The sequence below is a fragment of the Coloeus monedula genome, assembly GCF_965178545.1.
Source record: "Coloeus monedula genome assembly, chromosome: 3".
Lineage (NCBI taxonomy): Eukaryota > Metazoa > Chordata > Aves > Passeriformes > Corvidae > Coloeus > Coloeus monedula.
Window position 1 is genome coordinate 29,773,176 of NC_138783.1, and position 23,635 is coordinate 29,796,810.

The following is a 23,635-nucleotide window of genomic DNA, read 5'->3' on the forward strand; positions in this document are numbered from 1 at the left end:
ATCCCAAAACACCACATTTACTGGCTTCCCTTGGTCAATTAGGTTCGTGACCTTATAATGAAATGAAATTAAGTTGGTTAAGCCAGACTTTCCCTTTGTGAACCTGTGCTCACTATAATCAATGACTGCATTGTCTCTCAAAAAAACCTTCTCCGTAATTTTACCAGGCACTGGTAAGTAAGACTGGCAGGATCTTAATTACCAGGGTCTTCCTTCTTACCCTTCCTGAAACATTGCCAGCTTCCAGGTGATTGGGACCTCTCCAGACTCCCAAGACCATTGAAGAAAAATAAGGCAGAGAGGTCCCATGATAACATTGGCCAGCCCCATCAGTATCCTGGGATGAATCCCATCAGGCTCCATAGATTTACGTGCGTCCAGCTTGAACAGCTACTCTTGAACAAGTTCAGGCACAGCTGGGAGTTCATCATCCCCTCAGTCCTGGTCTTCCAACACAGGGCTCCTGGGATCCTAGGGCCCATCATCGGTGTTAAAGACAGAGGCAAAGAAGGCATTAAATGCTTTGTCTATGTCCCTATGTGTGGAGTGCCTCACCCTGTCAATCAGACCAGTGTTCTCTCTGATTCTCTGTTTGCTGTTAATTTATTTTAAAAAGCCTTTTTTGTCCTTCACAGTGCTGGTCAGCTTGAACTCCAGTCAAGCTTTGACTGCATGAATTTTCTCCCTGCAGTGCCAAACAGGATCTCTCTAGTCCTTCTGCATTGCCTGTTCGTGCTTCCAGTGTCTGTACCCTTTCCTTTTGCCTAAATTCTGTAAGAAGATCCCTGCTCAGCCAAGGCAGCCCTTTGCACTGCTTGCTTGACTTCCCTTCCTTTGGAAATGCCTGCTCCTGTTCTCTTAAGAGATGGCTCTTAAAAAGTGACCAGCATTCATGAACCCCAATACCTTCAGAAGCAGATCCCCAGGGGTCCACACTAGCTACTCCTTCAGCAGCCCATAATCTGCTCTTCCCATATCCAGGGACAAAGTTTTCCTGGTGTTTTTTTCTCCAAACACCAACTATTTGAAACACAACTACTTCATGGTCATGATCAAGACAGCCACCAGTCACCACTTCACCCCTGAAACCCTCTCTGGTAACAAACAGCAAAGCTGGGAGGGCACCTATCCTCAGTGCCTCCCTTAGTACCTGCCCCAAGAAGTTATTTTCCATGCACTTCAGCAATTTCCTGGACCTGTTTGTGTCTGCTGTATGATATTAACCAGTTGATGCCTGGGAAGTTAAAACCTTCCAAAATGACAAGGACAGCTGAACTAGAGATATCCCTCAATTCCTTGTTGAATAATTCATTGTTGTTGTTTCCTCTCCTAGCTGTTTTGCCTTTCCTCACCTTGTCTGTGCAAGCTCAGGACAGCATTGCTGTTTTCCTCTTAGGCCACCTTTCTGTGCTGCCACCATTTGCGTGCTTCCTTTGGATGTCTGAGTTCAGTCAGGAGCTCCTTGTTCATCCATGAAGGCATTTTGACACTTTTGCTTGACTTTCTAGGTGTAGGGATGGACCATTCTTGGGCATAATGTATAATAAACTACCAAAAAATAACAAAAAAAGTATTTCTTTCCATATAACCCGCATTAAAAACATTTTCCTTAAGCCACGTGCAGCTCAGCACTGGCACATGAATAATTAGAGCTGTTGCATAAACTGGCACTTTTTCCAGTAAGGCACCATCAGCTCCATAAGAAAGCATGAATTAACAGGTGTATTTGTGTATACCAATAGCTTACAAAGCCAGGGCATCTACACTGCTTATTTGCCCTGTCCCCCAGAAGACAGGGCAGCTTCCTAACTGCAGCTCAGCACTTTCTATCTCGTGTGGCTTTAAAGGAAACCAAACGAGCTATCTAATACACAGTGACCTATTTCTTCCCCCTTAATACTGAACATACAGTCTTTGTGCATGCTCATGTCTATCATGCTCTTCCAATTCCTTTCCCTCAGGGCTAAGCAAACCCATTTCTGAAATATTAAAAACCACAACATTCCCAGGGGAAAATTAAAACCAGTTCTTCATGTTGGTATTTTTTTTCCTATCACATTTTACAGCCACACTCTTCATATTTCTCAAACTGAAAAGAATTAGCATTTAATTTTTATTTTAAAAAAGAAACACCATTTGAGAATGTTTCCCTGTGAGGATGTGGAGCCAGCAATACAGTGGAAGGACTTCTCTCTCAGTCTGTGCCATGATACAGTTCTAATTTTACTCAGTATTCCACAGTTTGCTGAACCATAAACCGGTCTTAAAAACACTGCCACTAAAAATCTCGATCTTCTCTCCTAAGGGAAAGGTATCCTGGATCAAATCCAACATCAATTATATACCGCCTTACCAATTCCCCCCACGGCTGTGCTGAGGTGGTAAACTGTGTATTTTTGCCCACAAGCTGTCCATCTGTGATGAAGCATTACATAGATTCCAGCCCTGAAGTGCACTGATAACTCAAGGCTCTGTTAGACACACACTTTCCACTCAGGCATTTTCAGTTTGAATGAATAGTTACTAAAAAGAGGATTATATTGTCTTACTGAATGCAATTCTCATAGATAGACTATTAAATTCTGTTCAGTGAGGGATTTGTGCATAAAAGAAAACCTTTCAGAAACTCACCACCTTTATGAGCATGCTTGATAGAAACCTGTTTTTTACAAAGAGACAGCCCAGGTTTATATTCTGAAATTTGAAAATTGGTCATATTTACCACCATAGCAGCTAAAGGTCAAAAACCATGGATATCTATTGCAATACCTAATGTAATACACAACAGAAGACAGTTTCTTTCCACAAATCAATTGCTTCATGAAGCAATTTAGAGCAATAGCACAGTTTTCTCCGATTTGTTGACACAAACCATGACATTTTTGACCCTTTTGTCACATTACAGTGATCAATTAAACACAGTAAATTAATGACCACACACTTGCCGTGGAAGAGACGCACTAGAGTGGGAATATTTCAGAAAGCATGGTGGCCTGATGAGAAGCCAAAAGCCAGCCAGTTATGTTTACAGCAGATTGCAACACTTTGCTGTCCCCATGCTCCTTGCAACAGTGCTCAGAAGAGGTGCTGTAGCTGTATCTCTCATTTCTGACAGCTCTGTATCATTTGTGCACCACTTCTGTAAGTCTTCTCTCATCACAATGTGTCAAGAGACATGAAAATTTGACTGCAAGTCCCCTGACTCTCCATCCAATACTCCATCCCACTGGGAATATATAAACATTGCCAAACATCCAGGAAGATCGTCAGCATGAAAACTGAGTTTAAAAATTTTAAAGGACAGATTTAAAGCAATAATATTCTTATGTTCTCTTCCCTTCTTGCATCCACTCCCCGGCCCCAGTGCACATGCACACTCATGCACTCATGGTTACTTATGTAACCATCTTTCTCCCATTGATTTTTTTTTACCCCCAGCTTTTCCATCTCTTGTCCTTGTCTTATCCCATTGCGTTGGGTCATATTTCTTATACTAAAAATAAAAACCAAGACAATTAAAAAATATCAGTCTGGAGCTGCTATTTAAGTCACTCTCATAAGCATGCAGTAATTAGCTGATAGAGCTTTGTCAGGGATACTGTATTCTCAACAGCTGTGTTAAAACAAAATCTGTGATGATAGTATTTGTGGCAGCCAGTCCCTTTACAGAAATAATCTTTTAAAAGTAATCCCCCTACTTAATGCATAGACAATAACACAGAGTATGCAGTATCCAATCATCCTTTGAAAGGCTTATTTGCACCAACTGTTCTCAGTCGGGATTACTTTCTTGGACAACTTTCACCAGCTCAAAGGTAGATATTGACTGGAAAAAAAGATCACATGTACTAGCTACTTGGTCACCTCCAGGTCTGTGACCAAACACATCACTTAATATAATAAACTGCATTAGCATATTCCCACTCCAAATTAGTTTTTATCAATGATCCAGATATTTCATCTGTTTCACTTTATGGCAACATGAATGCAAGCAAAGCATGGGAACAGGAAAAGGGAGGTGAGCAGGCCATGTTGTTCCTGAAACCTGGACATGAGCCTGATGCTCACTACGTGTATTGGTTTATATATTACATTGCTTTATGAATCCAAGGGAAGAAAACTGTATCAGTGGAGAAGCTGAGTGAACATAAGAAACATTTGAAGTTGTTCTTTTCGGTGTCAGTATGATTTCATTCCATTTAAATTAACTTTGGCATTTATTGGCCACAAGACTGAAACAGGAAATGGATGTAACTGCTCTTGGCTTCAGATGGGAAACATAATGTCATTTCCACTACCTGCCTTCCTGATTTGCACAGTCTCCAGACATGGACCCAGCAGCTTCCAAATGCGGATACATTTATCCTTTCTATTTTTCTTTCATCCCTCTTTAATTGCAAAAAAAGTTTTTCTAGAAAGGAAAATACTGAAAAAAAACCACCTCAAAGACGTTCAAAGGCAATAGGCAAAATACAAATACAGAAATGAATTACATTTCTAGTTAATAAAGTCAATAGCTGAGAAGAGCACAGCTTCAGTTATTTCTAGCAGTGGAATCACAATCTCTTTTGCAAAAGATTCTAAAAGTAGTATCAGTAAATTAATCTTCAAATATCTGCAAATAAGTGTGCAAACAGCCAGAACCACCCGGTTTGCCATCCTCAACATGACAGCAGTATCAAACTCTAAACGGCTCAAAGCACACAAGAGAAACTCATTTTATGGTATTCCATGGAACTGATTACTGTTTGAATGGGTCCTTTCCCTATACTTACACTCTCTATTACACTGCAATTTATTTTTTTCTTTTGCTTATTGCACTACACACCAAACACTCTCCTATTTCTGTACATTCAAGTGACCCCTTTCCAATTAATACACTCAAAAGAACATGCAGCTTTCCAGGCTTGGTGTTGTTCACCTTGCCTGTCTTTTGTCTATTCATTACCATAGGAATGAAATGTGACCTCTCCAACTAAATCCCCAAGTTAGGACAAATGTGGGACCAAAACTCCTGAACATGTTATGTGGCACAATTATCTGTACAAGTATGTGGAAGGAGAGTGACTACTCCTCTACTACCTTTTCTGACACAACGGAACAGTAAGAAAAGGAGGAAGCCAAGAACAAGAAAATATGGGGATAAACCTGGCTGACATGATAAGGGAAGTAGTAATGAGAACCAAACCTGGTCAGATTGATAAGAGCATGTAAGAGTGTGTGAAAGTTTATTTCAGCCTGGACTTTGGAAATGGTATTGGGGGATCAGACTGTGTAGCAGGGGGAGGGGTCCCAGGAGCAGGGGAATCCAGCCAGAGTCACGATACGAACACCGACACGATTTGAGCATCATGCTCCAGTTTTATTATTCGGTTACACCCAGTTATACTTTTTCCAAAGTTCACGCCGCTTTCCCATGAGAAAGCCTCTAAGCAGCAGGGGAGCTGACCAGTGTATACCTTTTCCCAAGGCCGTTCAAGGCTGCCAGCTAGCAGGTGCCTTGCAAGCCTGTCTTCAGCCTGAGGCCCCATCAGGGGTACTTCTGCAACAGCCCTGGGATGCCCAAGCCCTCCTGGGGTATCCTATATTCCACAAGGAATCCCTCTACAGGACTGGGAGGGGTGCAGGAATCAATGGAGCTGTACACACCCATAGGGTGGGGGATTAACAGGGGAAGGCAGAGTCGAGGCGAACAAAGGGGCATAACAAAGAGGGGTGTAAGAGAGGCCAGTTGGCTTTGAAATGGGGCTGGTCAGTACAATTGTCTGGCCAAGCCCTGTGCCTGCCCAGTGCAGTCTGGTCTTGCTTCTTCTGTCTTATGAAATCTTTTTTTAGGCATCTGTGTATGCTCATTCTGTGTCCCCTGGGAACACGCTGCAGGGACTCTGTGCCAGCTGCTGTCAAGCCTCTGTGTGCATGTGGGGCATTCAGTGCCTCCTCCTGGGGTCAGTCCTGGGGGGTGGGTGCCCCTGGCCTGTGGTGCCAGTGACTGGAATGAGTGGGGTTTCCATGCCAGCAGGGGGATTGAACGTGCAGCCACTGGGGCAGGAACAGCATCCGTTCCCCAGAAGAGCTGTTGGGAGGACACGAGTGAGGTGAGCAGGGAGTTCAGCGTGGGACCATGGTCAGTGCCTGTGTGCCTGGTGCCAGCTGTGGTGAGGGCAGAGTCTGCGCCTCCCACAGCGTCAATGTGCCTGGGCATGTGCATGTTCACCAGCAAACTCTAAGCTGAACCACCCAGAGACTTGGAAAGCCTAACACCTAGGCCAGGATCCCCCAGTCCATTTGCTATGAAATACACACATTTTGCAAAAAATTCAGTTGACCTTTAGTGTGGCTTGCTCACAGAGGGCATTTCTATAAAGAAGTCATCTGTCTCAGTTAAACAAACAAAACAAAACAAAAAAAAAAGCAGCCAAGCAACCACATTCTTATTTTGCTTGCTCAAAGATTATGCCTCTAAACTTCCTCACTAATTCTGCAAGTTTCTGGCAGCAGATAAAAGAAAGAGAAGTTTGGGAGAAGCAAATACATTACAAAGTATTCCATCTGTTGTGAAGACTAGAGGGCTATATTGGAGCAGCCCTATGCAGTTTTGCAAGTCTACTGTTTTGGAAGTGCCTAAAAATAGTTACAACACTGATGGACATTCAGGCCACAGGAACTTTAAGACTGACATGTGCTCATTTTCCTCAAAGTAATTTCCACTATGTAGACTGCACAGACTCACTTGAGCATTCCTGCTACGATCTTCTGTGCTGATAAAGGTTTAAAAAGGGTAAGAGTTGTCCTCAAGCCACCAGCTGAACTGCCATCCAACGTACTCCTGACATTTAAGTTGTTAACTTCAGCCAGCACATTACATATCTCACATCTAGCCTGGATAGGAGTGTGCTGGGACGTCTATTAAAAAATAGAGCTGTATCCATTTTTTTTCTTCAGCTTCTAACTTAAAAATGAGAGTTTGTGCAAACTGACCCTGTAAATGAACTGGAATGCAGACACTGTCCCAAACTGCTCTGGATGAAATGAGATCTGCTCAGCAATAATTGAAGTACACACCCATTGTAAAAAACAAAGCTGTCCAGGAGGCCAGTATGAGCTGATCTTATTTTTCTATGTCATCCTGAAGTGCTGTGCTCATATGAAAACATTCTGCCACAAGAATATTTTAGTAAGAAAGCTTTACCTCAGATCAAGACACATAAGAGAATGACATGCTCTCTTGCACAGGTGTAAAACCAAAATGGAGAACAAAGTTTCACCACATGAAACAGTAACAGAAAACAGCAGGTTTCCTTCCCCAGAATCACACCAAGATCCCTTCTCTTTTCTTTAACACTCTACAGGCCAAGAAATTATTTTCCTCCCTTTCTTTCTCACTGTTCCTTTTATTAAGTCCAACTGTTTCCTGTATTGGCTACTTGTACAGTTCTGGACTTTGCTTGCAATAATAATCGCTCTCCTCCTGTCAGAAAAAGGACGGTTATTTTACAGACATCTTCAATAACAGAATTCATCAGCACAAAAACAGACACCAAAAAGCATAACATGTGTAACATTGAAAGAAGAGGTAAAACTTCAATTGTGCAGTAACATTAAGATTGTGCCATTCAATTCAAATTAAGCAACAAACAAGACATCACAACACAAACAATCAGAAAAGTCTCTGAGATCATTAAAGATTATGGTACTTTGTGTCCATGAGATGCTAAAAAAGAAACTTCAGTTTTCTTAACTAAAAAGGTCTGTTCAGACCTCAGAAGAAAAAAAAAGACCAAATCAAAGGAACAACAGCACATGTATTTGTTAGTTTCACAAAATTTATGCTCTGTACAATACTGTGTAAAAATAAAAGGGAGTCAGTAATACACAAATTCCCTGCGTGATTCGCTATTATTTCATACAACGGGGAAAACAAAGTGCCTTTTTGCAGAGCTAGTGTAGTAGTGAATCAAACACAAATCACACCCACAAGAGTAGAACCTAGAGTTCCCAAGTGGAATCAGAAATCATACTTCCTAAAATAAAGGAAAATGCATTTTAGCCCTAAATGGTTTAGGGACAGGAAAATTGCCATGAAATTACAAATAGATACACAACTTGTGCAAGATCCACTGACAGGCGATGGTAACAGCACTCAGGAGAAGAAGAGATATTTGTGTCCTCAGGTATGATGCCAGATATGTTGTCATGTTCTGCTTCCAGTTCCACCGGTTTAGTATGACTTTGAGCAGACCTGGCCATGCTAGCAGCTGCAGTGCCTTTTAAATAAAATACATTTTAAACATAGCCTTTGATCCAAAAAGTCCATTAACAATTCTATAACAAACCAACACAGATCATTCTACATCTGCCACAATTATATACTGTTTCTACAGGGACTTGTTACTGCCCATAGCCAAAGAAAAAGCCTGGAAAGGTTTCAACTTTGACTTTGTCCATTAGTGCTACTTAGGTCGTTTAACAAAGAACACTAGAGACACAAATTCCATACCAAATCATTTAACACATCAGTACATTTCACTGTAACAGCTCCTTCCTCAGCCTCTTCATGTGTTTAGGTACTCAGGTTTGTTCTTTTCCCAAATATTGTCCCTTTTGCTCTTTCCACATGTGAAAAATACTCTTTAACTTTACAACTATACCAGTTATGAAAATCTGGTCTACACAATTGTTACTGAAAGCTTTCTATTACAGTCTTTAAAAACTAAAGGATGACATCTTTTGAAATCTTCATTGTTATTTTAACTGTATTATTTCCAGTTAAGCTAATCTAAACATTGTCTTCAGTAACAGCACATACATGAGCACTGAGTGCGTCTTAAACTCTGACCAGACAGGAATCACAGCAGCACATGAATACCGTAACAAGATGGCAAAAATTCCATAGGAGAAGAACTGAGAAAGGTGTATGGCACTGCTGATACCCAACAGTGAGCCCAACAGTTACATACCAAACAACTAACAACCACAAGTTTATGGGCCTCATTTCCATCAAAACCAACAGTCAAATCCTAGTGCAAGGGTTTTGTAATCTTCCCAGTATATAATTGAAGCTTACAGTAAAATGTACATAAAGTTAAACCTAACAGCTTTGTTGAACTTTATCTAGAGGAAACTGATGAAGGAGCTGTAAATTCGGGGGTTTTTTAAGTTTAGAATCCAAACTAAGAGACCTCCAAACAAAGCAACATGTACTACAGAACATAGACACACACACGCACACACATAGCCATGTCCCCTGGGGTTTCGCTGTTGTTGTTCTTACTTTATGTTTTATAGGCAATCTTTATAAAAGATTAGTTTCATCATATGCATACTATATTAGAGGCATATTTCTACCACTTCTAATATACTTTAGAAAATCAGAACATAAATCTTGCCTTTGAAAACTTACCAATGCTCAATGTATTTAAGGCTCACCAAGCAACTTCAGATTTGTAATAGTCTCTACATTTGAAAAATGCATTAGTAAAGTTTACACATTTTTAAACAGTTCACCAGTCTCTCTTAAATATTTAATAGCTTCCCTCCTCCATAAATTTATGCCAGCTTTTCTTTCACCTCTCTTTCATGCATCATGTTTCTATGTTGTTGTCTTTACAAAAGGAACAAAAGTATCAAAAAAGCACAAACAATACTCAGTTCAAACTTAACAAAATTCTATTAAGTACTCAGGGTAGATTTGGTTGGCATCGAAGATGACAAAGATCTTTGGGTTCCAGGTATTATCCACACAGCTGTCGTACAAGTTCACAAAGCTTCCATCTTTTGAAGGAGGCCTCATGTATTTTGAATCACCACCAATATAGTCACCAGTTAACACACGAGCAAGAAACATGACTTTATCTGGTCTATGCAGATGAGGCTGCAGATTCACACCATGAATCTGAAAAGTATCTCCATGCTTCATGCTCTCTTTGCAGAAGTGGCTGGAATATGATGCATCTCTTGCAAAATAGGTCCCTTTCAAATAAAAAACATAGAAAATTTGATGACATTCTTGCCATGACAGCTTGACTACTAGAGCATAGCTATCAAGATGATGAAAAATGTCAGTTCTTTTATGTCCATTAACAATATTTTTTTTGTTGTTATTAGATCATGACAATATGACCAAATATTTCTAGTGTGAACATTTTAGCAGGGAGATTGTCTTGTGATCAACACTGCTTTGCTGGGCATCCCTTCCCCATGCTCCCTGGTCCTACCAGCGAGTTGTGACAATTACGTTCCTTACTGCATCCTTAATTACACTTGCCATAAAAGCAAAGCTGTATTAAACAGCTCTTGGGTAAACAAAAGGCATGCATCATAAAGTACACACTATAGGGAACACTTAATGTTGAGCTGCTAACACTACCACTGTTGTATGTGACAACAATACTTACCTTTTCCATACACAGCAGCATGCATCCCATTTATTCTCCAGTCAAAATTATGAATACATATTGCTTCTACAAATTCATTACTGGTGCCATGAAACAGCATCTGCTCATTAATCGTTGGGACACCTCTTTTCTTCTTCAGCTGAGCTTTTTTCCTGCAGAAAACACACAATAAATACATAAATAAGCACATAATAAATAAATAGCTGTGCAAACACACTAAATTACTACTGTGAAAGCACTGCTGAGGGTACAGACCTAACACATTTCACTTTACAAGTACCTAGATGACTCTAGTTTTTAAACATGTCATAATTCTTAAGGTACATATTTAGAAATCACACATTTCTGAATGCTGTGGAACTATTTTCCGACATAGTCTAAGATTTGGAAAAAAGGCCATCCTACACCAATTTTATCAACATTGTTCATTTGTTATTAGTTTCAGTGTGGTCATTTTCTGCAGATACATTTTTAAAAGAAAGGTAATTTTGCACATTTTGTTCTCTCCACCTATTTCAATGTCATGGTGGAAGGGATAAAAAAACTGGTAGATTATGAAGTACTATTGCCTGTGTAAACCAGCAAAAACTGATCTAAGGGCTAGTTATGCTGAACACCTGAAATTTCTTCCATCAGCAGCCCCCTGCTGTTGGCTGCTGATCTCTGACAATATATAAATGTAGCCTGAAGTAACTTCTCTTGAAACAGGGGAATGGAACAAATTTATAGAAAAAGTGAATAATCCATTCTCAAAAGATGTTCTGTAACAGTCCTTTACTGTCTCTGACCAGTTCATTTCATAAAGCTAATTTAGAATTGTCATTAATATGGAAACTATTGTAAGAGGCAAATGTGTTCTGACCACTACAGTGATGCAAATAATCACTCAAGCATTGATCAAATGTAAACTCTTATTTTATCAATGAAACAAAACACTTTTTCAAAACCATAGAAGTTTAAGTAGCAATTGTTCCTCCTAAGTAGTAGAATATACCAGACACACTGGAAATCTGGATCTGCAGAATGCAGGAATGCCATAACATGACACTTTGGTAATTTGGAACAGAAATCGGGGAGTCCAACTGTTCTAAAAAGCATAATTTTAGCACTTTCCACCACCAGTGACAAGCTAATCCAGTTCAACAAAATTAACTTTATCCAGCATTGAGAAAATTCTCATTCAGCCAATTCACTCAAAAAAAGGCAAGACCTACAGCAAGACTAAATACCCAGAGACATGCTCTCTGTACATATGTAAGCACATAAGCTTTTACTAAAAATGGTCAGCAATCTCACTGACCAACACCTGTTTTTACTTCCTGTACTCCTCGACAACTCCAAACTGAGATGCTGGACTAAAAGCATCATCCTCTTTTCAACTTTCCTACCTGGGACACCAAAAGAAGTGAATTTGAAATGCTGGAATACCTATCTCTTTGTAAAATACTACCAGGCAATAATTTCTTCACCAGTGTGTGTAAGCCTGTAGCACTGCCATGTGACCCAAGGGCAGGACCCAGCATTTCACCTTATTAAACCTCATACAATTGGTCTCAGCCCATGGATCCAGCCTGTCCAGATCCCTCCGCAGAGCCCTCCTGCCCTCCAGCAGATCAACACTCCCACCCAGCTTGGTGTCATTTGCAAACTGACTGAGGGTGCCCTTGATCCCCTCGTCCAGACCACGGATAAAGATATTAAACAGGACAGGCCCCAACACTGAGCCCTGGGGGACACCACCTGTGACTGACTGGACGTAACTCCATTCACCACCTCTCCCTGGGCCTGGCTGTCCAGACAGTTTTTTACCCAGCAAACAGTGCACCTGTCCAAGCCATGGGCAGCCAGTTTCTCTAGGAGAATGTTGTGGGAAAACAGTGTCGAAGGCTTTACTGAAGTCCAGGTAAAAAATAACTGCAGCCTTTCCCTCATCCACTTAGTGGGTCACCCTGTCATAGAAGGAGGTGAGGTTGGTCATCTCAAGTAGGACCTACCTTTCCTAAACTTATCCTGGCTGGGCCTGGCCCCTGGTTAGCCCCTACATGCTGTGTGATGGCACTCAGGATGAGCTGTTCCATGAACCCCCCTGGCACAGAGCTCAGCCTGACAGGTCTGTAGTTCTCTGGATCCTCCTTCCAATCCTTCTTGTGGATGGGCATCACGTTTGCTCACCACCAGTCAACTGGGACCTCCCCAGTGAGCCAGGACTGCTGGTAAATGGTTGAAAGTGGCTCAGTGAGCACTTCAATGGCTCCTGTGGTATCCTCCAGTGGATCCCATCCATCCCTATAGACTTGTGTGGTGTAGCAGGTCACTGACCACTTCCCCTTGAATTATCAGGGCTCCAATCTGCTCCCTGTCTCTGTCTTCCAGCTCAGGGTCTGGGTGCCCAGAGAACAATTGATCTTACTGTTAATGCCTGCTTTGCCTCACTCTTTAAGTACCTCACCCTTTTCCTCATCCTTTGTCACTATGTTTTGCCCACATCCAGTAAAGGATGAAGATTCTCCATAGCCCTCCTCTTTTTCCTGATTTATTTTGAAAAAATCTTTATTGTCTTTTATGGCAGAGGCCAAACTGGGTTCTAGTTGGGCTTTGGCCCTTCTAAACTCTCTTTTTCGTCTGAATTCCAGACAAAGTTCTCTGTTCAGCTAGGATGATCTTATTCCTTGCCTGCTTGTCTTTCAGCACATGGGGACAGCCTGCTCCAGAGCCTTTAGGATTTCCCTCTTGAAGAGCATCCAGCCTTCCTGGACACCTTTGCCCCTCATGACTGCCTCACAAGGGACTCTGTCGAACAGTCTCCTGAACAACCCAAAGTCTGATCTTTGGAAGTCCAATGCAGCAGTTCTGCTGACCCCCTTCCCTACTCCTCCAAGAATAAAAGAAACTTAATTAAAAGTAGGATAACTCTCCTACCCATTAACATGTATGAGGAAATTCACTTCCTCACACGTTAATGATATAGCTTTAAATTAACAATAAATTACATATCTTTAAAAAAAATCATGTAACTTACGCAAAATTTTAATATACATCTGGTTAGTTATTTCCTCACTCTTTAACTTAGTCCAGATGATTTTATTACTGCAAAACATGTTTAAACCTTCTGATATGTACTCCTTCCTACAAGATACACAAATACCTTTTGTCATGTACAATTGCTTAACTGACACCACAAAATAAGTGGACACCAAACCGGGCACTTCCTACTTCTTCCAGGACAGCATAGTATGAAGAGGGAAAAGCCAAGAACTTTGAACAAGGTTTTGTAGCACATTAAACTTAAAAGAAATCGCATGAATATGTGTTAATTCAACACTTAATTCTGTCCTACACTTCATAAAGTTAAAAAATCCAACAAGACAGAAATATTCATTTGCTTTATTCAGTAAAAATTAAAATAATACAAACCTCTCAAGGAATCATTTTACAAAAAGCTAATTTTTGTTCTCTTTACTTCACTGTAAGGATCATGAGCATCTACCACATGGATATTCTGAACATCTTTTAACACATTATCTGTGCTACAGCTTTATCTAATGCATTTCTACAAGTATTACATTTCTGCACCTGTAGAAGCTACAGTCTTGAAAATTAAATTTTGAATAGAGAGAAATGACAAATAAGAAAAATTTTAAATGTTAAAAAGTAACAAAAATTTTCATTAATAATAAAAACAATTAAACATATTTCTGCTGCATGACTTAAAACTTTTCTCCATAAACAGTCCTAAAACTGTTGGTTTTAGAAATAATCTCACCTGCAAAAAAACTCCCACAAGTCTAGATTTTGTATTCTCTTAATTCTTTTAATTCGGTGGCTATCCATTGTTTTTCCAAAGAGACTAGAAACTTCATTATATTCATTTGTTTTCTTTTGCAAAGGAATAAGCTGGAAAAAAAGAGGTTAGTACGATTTCAATTCGATGCATTATTTCATTGTCACATGTTTTTGACCAATTTGTATATCAACTCTTACCTGGTATGGCTCCTCAGTATTTACATTCTCCCAGTGTGAAGGCATAGGGATAGCCTCATTTTCACAGATGAAACTTCAAACAAAAAAGGTAAAAACACATCACTTCAAAGACATGAGGCATTTTCTTCCTGTCAAACTCCTGCTCCAAACAACACAGTAGGCAAAAAAAGCAAACCCTCATGAAGTGTATACAGAGCTACTAAAAAAGAGTAATTTAAGCACATGCACTACATACATAAGCTCTTCAGAATTAAAACTGGGACTAAAAGAAATCTCCTGAAAGTTAAAAATGTCATCACACAGAAATAAGAGTACTGAATGCAATTATTCAAAAAGCAAAGTAAATTGCTACATCATTGTATGCACTATTTAGCCAATTTATGTCGGGGTCCCTTCCCCCCTGCCATGTGGTCCTGGGAGAGGGGCCCTGGGGGGGAGGCACGGGGTTTCCCTGCCCCTGCTCAGCCTCATTCCCATGGGTTGGTTTGTGTTCCCTGCGCGGGCAGGGATGCTCGGGTCCCATGATTGCAGCAGTTCCTGAGCAGAGCCCCGGCCATGCGGCTGGAGAAATAAACATCTCTCTGAAACAGCTATCAAGAATCAGTTCGTAGAGATTTCTTTTCCACGGGACTCATTGTCTGATACGCATGTTACAGTATCCCCACTGTAACAAATGGTGGATAATGCGAGCAGAACGATCCCCGATCCCTACAGTGACTGATTCGTGAGTAAACTCTGGATTTCTCATCTTGTTTTTGTTTTGCTGTTCCATCTCTAAACTCTGGAGGAACCATGGAAAGACTCTTGGCTCTCAGAACCGCATATGGACATTTATCTTAAACTTGAAAAGATTCTCGAACAATGGTTTGTAAATTTTAGCTTAATTCAAGCTCAAAAGGAACTGAAACACTTCCTGGCATGGTTGTTTAAGAACATTTTCTATGTTTCTTGGGATTTAATTCTTACCAAAGACTTACGGAATACTGCTTGGACACAGTTAATTTCTGAGTCAAAATATATGCCGATGGAAGAATATTTTCGTGAATATTATTTAGTTACCAAGAGTGTTGAGCAATGTCAGCTGTGTCCTGGCGAAGGGAAGCCTGGCGCAGGGACCGTGCGGCCCAGGCCACGTGCACCGAGCGCTCTGCGAGCAGCAGCGAGGCAGTTCCCGCGTGCAGGCAGAGCAACGTGAGCTCCAGTGTCGGCAGTGGAGCGAGGCGCGGCGGGACCCGGCGGTGCCCGCCCAGCCCAGCACAGCGCATGGTGGAGCGAGCCCCATGAACACTCGACTGAGAGGGGCAGCGTGCGGGCGGCGGCGGTGGAGCGGAGCCACGCGCAGCCAAAACACGCGCTGGAGCAGGGAGCGGGGGGGTGCCAGTGCCAGTCGCTCTGGGGCCCGGCCGAGACGTGGGCGCGGCCCCAGGCAGCGGCAGCGAAGCTGAGAGCAGAAGCGGCAGCGCGCGGGGAGCTGAGCGGCCCGGCCCACGCGGCTCCGAATGCAACCCCAGGAAGAGCGCACAGGCACGAGCAGCCCCAGCGGCCCCAGCAACCCTGGCAATTCCAACACAGGAGCGAGCAAAAGTGAAAGAGAAAGCAAAAACGCAACGAGACAAAAAACAGCAGCCACTCGGAAAAAGGAAAAAAATCACCATAGCTAAGGTTTTAGGAATAGTAGAATGGTATAATGTTAAACAAAATTATGGTTTTATAACAAGATGTGACAACCAAGAAGACGTATTCGTTCATAGAACTGCTATTAAAAAGAATTAACCCTGAAAAATGCATCCCAAGCTTGGGAGATGGAGAGGTGGTGGAGCTCAAAATTGTGCAAGGTAGAAAAGGGTTAAAAGCAGCAGAGGACACTGGGCCTGATGGTGCTTCTGTAAAAGGCAGTATATATGCTAAAAATCGTAGTCATGTTAGACAATATCTCCATTATAAGCCCCCCCTACAGTCTCCCTTTCCTAATCCCACCTTTCCCTTTTATCCTATATCCTATTACCCCCAGTGTATTCCCAATCCATTTTTTCACCCATGGTTTCCCTCACAAAACCATGCCTTTGCCAATTGTTTCCCCAAAAATCCCTTTCCAATGCTGAGTGGGGAATGAAGAGGGGGAGGAAAGAAATTAACTATTTTTGTTTGGCGTTCCAACAGGTACAAATAGAAGAAACCCTCTCCTGCCTCAGTTTCCCCACAAAGCATGCCCGGCGAGTCCTGTCTCCCTTCTGTCAGCCTTAAGAATGTTCCAGAGAATCTGTTTGGACATTTAAAGACTCAGGAGGGGGGCTTGTTTTGTTTTGAAACTGTCCTTGTTATCTCATGTTTATCCAGTTGTTTTCAATGTTAAGTTTTAAATCTCTTTTGTTTAAAATAAACGGGTGAAATGTTGGGGTCCTCCCCCTGCCATGTGGCCCTGGGAGAGGGGCCCTGGGGGGAGGCACAGAGTTTCCCTGCCTCTGGTCAACCTTGTTCCCCATTGGTTGTTTTGTGTTCCCCTGCGCAGGGAAGGACCCTCGGGTCCCGTGATTGCGGCAGTTCCTCAGCAGAGCCCCGGCCATGCAGTTGGAGAAATAAACATCTCTGAAACATCTATCAAGAATCAGCCTATATATATTTCTTTCCATGGGCCTCATTGTCTGATACATCGTGTTGCAGTATCCGCACTATAACAAATATCTACTGAAAAAAATGTTCACTTCAAAAAAACAGGTCTTCTTTAAAGTTAGTGTAAACAGATTGCTACTACATTTCTTATGACAAATGACAAATTTCTTTTTGAATGTATAACCACACTACAATTCAGAACTAAAATTTTTCTCAGAAACTATTTGGGGAAAAAAACCCAGACATCTCATGTACTAAATTTCACCTGTGGCAGTAACACTGCATAGCTCAGTTTATTGTTTGCCGAGTACCAGATTTACTTAAGCACAGATTTACATCTAATGACTGATCAAATAGCAAGAAGCTGACAATCTAAGGCAATTAGACTCATAAAAGACAATTTTTTTAACTCCTAGTCATTTTGGAGCAAATGAGTAAATATAGGCAAGAAATATAAATCAATCTTTTTTTACTGTTACAATAATACTTCTAAATAATTTATGAAGTCAATGGATCAAACTATTCCATTTTTTGGTGCTGCTTCCCTGCAGCAATTCTGATTCAACAGGTATTCAGAGCAAGTGACTCCAAAAGCAAATAAATATAAACAATAACGATAAAACATTTTTGTTTCATTTTACTTAGAAGAATCAGGAATAAAATAAAAATAAGCAGTCTTCCTCTTATTTCCTTACCTGAATGAATTGATTGCAAAGGGAGCTCGCTTTATTGGACGCTGCTTAAGGGTAGTTAGGTTGATTTGTTTCATCACTGAGCATAAAACAAGAATTAGGATGAAAGTTTTGGGAATTCATCTACAGCATATGAAACATTTAAGTGTCATTTTTTAAAAGAATGTTGCTACACCCTGAGTTACTTGACAGGAATTCCTATTTCAACAAGTAACAAATCAGCATTTTCAATAAAGGTTTCTAAACGCATTGTCATTTATATGAGTTGGCAAAATGTCCAAATATTACAGACACAAAACATTTATTTTTAAAATATTCATCTAACATTCAGCCCCACTAAATCACAGGCAAAACTCCCACTGACTTTAATGGGACGACAAAGAATACACTATCCTTAATGTAAGACATCATGACCTACAGACAGTAACATAAAAATTGTTCTTCAACATTTGCTTGTAGTGTATTTATTCTGGATGCAAAATGTAGTTTTTTATAAACAGACATTTCAACACAAGTAAGCGTAAAACTCCTTGTATAGTTAGATATTACTTTACTGCCAGTATATTGCTGTTTTACTCAGCCCCCACTTTCTGTATTTGAAATATTTGAAATTTGAATACAGATACTGGAATATGCATTTATTTCCTTCATAGGAAACAGCATACAGCTGTTTTGTAATTTAATCAGAAAATAAACAATCTATGAATGGAAAAAAAAAAAAAGTTATTAGAATACACCTTTGAGCAAAGAACAGATTACGTTTATAATTAGCTACGTACACTAGAAACCTATAATACTATGTAATTTACAAGAACAGCATAAATGAGATCTTTACAATCTACTACAAAATCCTTTAGCCCATCTCCTTGTTATTCTGAGAACAGAACTGGCTTCAACTACCTGCTAAATTATTAAATCACTTTGAAGCCAGTATTTTGCAGGAAGCCTCCTTCACAGCAATGTTTCTTACACAGACTGAATGGAAGGGGTTTTCCAAGCTTACTGACAGTTGCACATTAATAAAAAAAGGTTCAAACTTCCCAGTTCAATAGATGTATCCTATGTGCCACTGCAGCTGAAGCAAGCAGGAGGAACACAATGGACTGCTATTCAACAAAATATGCTACTTTATTAATAAACTACACAAAAAAATGTAACAGGGCAGCTGTCTCTAAAAACTCCTATGTACCTTCCAGTACAGAAGACATTCTCAATCATGTTTTCGCACCAGATACGAGGATAATAACCTGCTGAATTAACAGATGTACTGGTGTATCTGAGACCTTCCATTACTTAAATTTACTCTTTGGAAAGACACATACCTGAAAAGTCCAGTGTGTAGTTAAACTTTGTAGTGGTAAAGGACAGAGATCCATGAGGGTCTGTTCGGAAACTCCTTTCAATATCTTCACTGCTAATAGAGCAGTGACTGTTTGAGTCAGTCTTCAAAATAAAAGAAAGAGCACATTTAGGCAAACTCAGCAATAGGCAATTTGATGTATGGAATCCATCAGAGCCAATATAACTTCATAGGTATTTACCTGAAACATATGCCATTTGCCACACTCGGCCAAATAAAACCAGCCCCACTGGGTATCAGAGGTATCCATCTCTTCAACTGAACTTTCCATCTTTGCAAACACATCTTCTGATGGTCCTTGAAGCATTTCCTGAAATATTCACACACAATACCAAAAAAAAGTTTAGACAAATTTATAAAAAAAGCAAAATAAGGTGCATTTGCAATAACTACCAAAAAAAAAATCCTATCAGGCTGAGGACAGATCTGTTCTTTCTCTTCCAGAGAAAAATTCTCAATTTGCTACTTATCCAGTATTATTCTTTAAGTTAGTTAAACATTTTCAAAATTCTCTTAATTGTCTGTAAAGTGTGACAGTAAAGGCAAGAGCTATAGGCTTTGTGTGATCAAAGAGAGGTGCTAAATTTCATATTGATGGTTGTAGGATCAAGGCCACTCAGAAATACACAACAGGCTCTTCATTCATACTTCTCAGGAATGAGGTGCTGGGGTTACATCCAAAAGCTTGATGGAAACATCCACTAGGTACTCACCAGCAGTGAACAAATCAGACTGGAAATCAAAATTTGTAAGACAAAAAACTAAAACTAAGACAAAGAATACAGTTATTTAACTGTGCAAGACGCCAGTACATTATTTCTTCACACTGCATGAATTTTCCCCCTAATGCACCCACCTAAAAATGACCCAGTAAAATTCCTGGTACTCGGTACTTGTATTTACAGAGAAGGTTCACACCAAAAGCCAGAGTGGCTCCCACAGAAGCAATGACTACCACACTTGAGGTTCTGAGGGATGGAACAAAAAGAACTGAGGAAAGGATATAGCAGAGGTCTACAAAATCATGACAAAACCAAACAGGGAATAAAGAATCACATGTTCTTCTGACATACAGAGGAGACACCTATTGAAGGTTGCACATGTCAAGTTCAAAGTGAAAGAAAAACTTCATGAACCAGATGGCAACCTATGGAATTTCTTTTCATGGTATGGTGTGGATGCTGCAAATTTATGGCAGTTCAAAAGCAGCTAGACAAGTTCAAGCCTACCAAAAGCTATGCCAGACTACCTTTAGAAGAACAGTCCCTGCCAGATTTCAGCTCATTCTTCATTTGTCAATAAAATCCTGAAAACTCTCAAAGTGCTTACCTCTACTTGCACATACTTCCTAACATGTCAACTTTCTGCAATAACCTCCCCAAGCAAAAATTCTAAGTAAGTTTCAGGGAATCTTTCAGAGAAAGAAGCTTGCCTCACTCCCAGAAAAGGTCAACAATTCATCCACTCTAACTGTTTAAGCAAAACACTTTGGCACTCGTCCCAAATATGTCCTCAAGTTCACTTTTTCTTCCAAGAAGTGAAACAACACCCTCCAGCACAAGTCAAACAATGTGCAGTTAGTATCCTGGAGGCTTCAGTTGTTTCCTGGTCACTTCAACTCAGAAAAAATAGAGACCTGAAGAAGACAAATACTGGCGACTAAAAGGAGGCATCCCTGTTTTGGCCAGTGTCACTGGGGCAGCAGTTCAGAGCAGGAGGCACTTCTAGCACTACCCTTCACCCCTCATTTTTCCCAAGCTAGCCTGATGTAATTGTTTGGGAAAAAAAAAATCTGAGAAACCTTTGTGGTAATAGCTAGAGGCTGTATTCTAATCATCAAAAGCTCCAAAGGGTTACAAAAATCTAGATGCTTAGAGATCAGGGGAATCATAAGTGGACCTCCAAAACATCACCAAATTGCAGAATCTGAGGGCAAACCTTCTTCAGTGAAAATGGAAGCCTACCCAAGGCTACATACATGGATTGCTGCCTCAAGTTCAAGCAGCACTACACAAAAGGTGCATCAGCTGCACAGAAAAAGTATTTTGAAAGAGAGAAGAAAACCATTCTCTACTTCACAGAGCATCTGTCAATGTCTCTTCTATTACCCACAGCAAGCAGCCACAGAGCCTACCTTCACTTGGTATGATGGCCAACATCTTTTGATGAAAATCTTTCCCCTTCAGCTTGATTTTTCCTCTCGGATAAGTATTTGGCTATGTTCTACCCTACTGAGAGCAGGCAGAGGTAATCTGCCCTTCTTTAAAGCTGAGGAAAGTAATTCAGGCTTTTCTTGGTAATGTTTTGTTTCCTCATGTTCCCACTAAAATGGTCAGAACTCGGCTCCCTCCCAGTGTCAGTTCAGGGCCTTGACTCTGATCAATCAAATCAATGACACCTTTTGAACAAGAGGACACGCCTTCACAAGCAGAGAAGGCATGACTATCTGTGCCTGTCAACATGCTCAGAGTCCTCCAGGGCAACTCAGCCTCCAGAATAAACTATTTAGTAAGAAGATAGTTATTCCCATGGCTTTCAAAAATCTTACATTCAATCCACATATATTCCCCTAGTCACAAAGTCTAGGGTAAGCAGGTAGATTTCAGGATACTTTAGAAATGTGGAGGAAAGACCTTAAGGCATGAACATGTAAAACCATAAAAACAAGAGAGCTGTTATCAAAGGTGACACGAATCCAAAATGTTTGAACGAATTACAGATTAATTCAAAATCAAATGCACACCAGTTATAAGCATTAGGTAGCATTTTGAAAAGGCTCCCAACCCCCATTATTAGCACTGTTTCTACTGGTCTGGGAGTTACCAGAAGAGCTCAGATTAAATTAGCTTCTCAGGAAAAACATCCTCCTAAACAGGAAAAGCACTTTTTGTGCGCTGTGACTGAATGGCTTTACTAGTACTGGCAATGCACTTCCTCTTTTTTCCAGAAGTACTTTGTGTTCGACTGATAGACATGCTTTACAGTGTGTAGAGTTACAGAATGCTTTGGGTTAGAAGAGAACTTTAAGACCATCTGGTTTCAATCCCCCTGCCATGAGCAGAGACACCTTCCATTAGACCAGGTTGCTCCAAGTCCCATCCAACCTGGCCTTGAACACTCCCAGGAACGGGGCATCTACAGCCTCTTTGGGCAACGTGTGCCAAGGTCTCACCACCCGCATGATAAAAACCACAGCAGCATCCCAATGGGCTACTCTGTGGATTCCCGCACTGTCTGCTTCACTTGGCACATCGTGCTTTATTGCCAAAGGCTCCACCTACAAACATCGACTTGGCACAGAACCCTGCTGAGAACACAGGCAGCGCTAAGGGGATCTCTGGCTCTTCCTTAGAGAGCAGGACACCTGATTAGGAGACTTGCCTGAGGTGAGCCCGCAGGGCCCGGGAGGGGAGGCGAGGAGAAGGAACAGCATTAGCACGAGTACGGGACACACGGTGAAATGACAATGCCCTTCCCACCTGCGCCCCCACGCACCCGCTCCGTGCTGCCGGGGGCCACCGTCGCGATCACACCCGTAACCGAACCCTCCAGAGCGGAATCCACTGGCGCTCAAGGGCACGGCCCGGCGACCGATCCGAGCACAGAACCACTACTCCTCCATCGGGACCGCAGGCCGCTCCTACACGTACAGTGGCCGACGCCTCCCACTCCCGTGCCCAACCTGGCAGCGCGCTGTGCGGCGGGGCGGGGCGGGCAGCGGCCTACGGGGCTCGGCGCGGGGCTCGGCGCGGGGCTCGGCGCGGGGGCGGCGGCCGTTCCGCCCCGCCCGCACTCACCGCATGGGCCGCGCGCACCGGGCGCGCTCCCCACAGGCCGCCCGCGCGGCGCGGGCCGGGCGCGCGGGGCCCGCTCCGCTCCCGGCGCTTCCGTTACCGGCGGCCGCGAAGGGCGGGGCCAGCTCCGCGGCGGCCCCGCCCCATTGAGCCGGCGGGGGCGGAGCCGCGGCCGTGGGGCGGGGAGGGGACGGGGAGGGGGCGGGCCAGGGCCAGGGCCCGGAGTTGGTGTGGTACCTGTGCCACAGCGTCAGCACCGCTACCAGTACCGGCCCAGTCCCAATCCCAGCACCACTTCCAGCACCAGTCCCAGTGCCAAAAAGAGTCCAAACACCTGCTCTAGTACCAATACCAGTACTAGGCCCAGTTCCAGTATCAACACCACTGCCTGTGCCTGTCCCAGTACCAGCACCAGTCTCAGTTCCAACACCGGTCCAAGTACCTGTACCAGTACAAATACTGGGCCCAGTGACAGTATCAATACCAGTTCAGTGCCAGTGCCACTTCCAGTCCCAATCCCAGTGATACACCAGTACATGTACCAGGCCCAGTCCCAGTTCCGGCACCAGTGCCAATTCCAAAACCAGTTCAAGTACCTGTACCAGTACTAATACCAGTACCAGGCCCAGTTCCAGTTCCAATCCCAGTACTAGTACCAGTAGCAATCCCAGTTTCAGTACCAATTCCAGTTCTGGTTCTGGTACCAATACCTGTTCAGGTACCTGCCCCTGTACCTGTATGAGTACCAGGCCCAGTTGCAGTCCTAGTATCTGTGCCAGCCACAGTTCCTGTTCCAGTCCCAGT

The 23,635-nt window shown here is 42.1% G+C and overlaps 1 protein-coding gene across 3 annotated transcripts; it reads right to left on the reverse strand.

Moving 5' to 3' along the window:
- Positions 1-5,488: 5,488 nt before the first annotated feature.
- PARP11 (poly(ADP-ribose) polymerase family member 11) lies at positions 5,489-22,916 on the reverse strand. Of its 3 annotated transcripts, none has more exons than XM_082277596.1 (8): positions 22,835-22,916; positions 19,219-19,347; positions 19,000-19,120; positions 17,681-17,756; positions 14,376-14,448; positions 14,158-14,288; positions 10,395-10,546; positions 5,489-9,969 (listed from the first exon to the last, which is right to left on the reverse strand). In XM_082277596.1, the coding sequence occupies exons 2-8, from the start codon at positions 19,342-19,344 to the stop codon at positions 9,656-9,658; spliced, it is 993 nt and encodes a 330-aa protein (XP_082133722.1). In that variant the 5' UTR covers positions 19,345-19,347; positions 22,835-22,916; the 3' UTR covers positions 5,489-9,655. The 3 variants fall into 3 exon arrangements, with proteins under 3 accessions (XP_082133722.1, XP_082133721.1, XP_082133723.1); XM_082277595.1 differs by lacking the exon at positions 22,835-22,916 and adding an exon at positions 22,533-22,815; XM_082277597.1 differs by lacking the exon at positions 22,835-22,916 and adding an exon at positions 19,894-19,933.
- Between the last annotated feature and the right edge of the window lie 719 nt (positions 22,917-23,635).

What these genes read in the sequence shown, in the direction of transcription:
- PARP11 (XM_082277596.1), bottom strand. Translation starts at nt 19,344, where the DNA reads ATGCTTCAAGGACCATCAGAAGATGTGTTTGCAAAGATGGAAAGTTCA. An exon ending in CTACACACTGGACTTTTCAG is followed by an intron (nt 17,757 to 18,999) that starts GTATGTGTCTTT and finishes TTTTATGCTCAG; the next exon opens with TGATGAAACAAATCAACCTA. An exon ending in ATACTGAGGAGCCATACCAG is followed by an intron (nt 14,289 to 14,375) that starts GTAAGAGTTGAT and finishes CTTTTTTTCCAG; the next exon opens with CTTATTCCTTTGCAAAAGAA.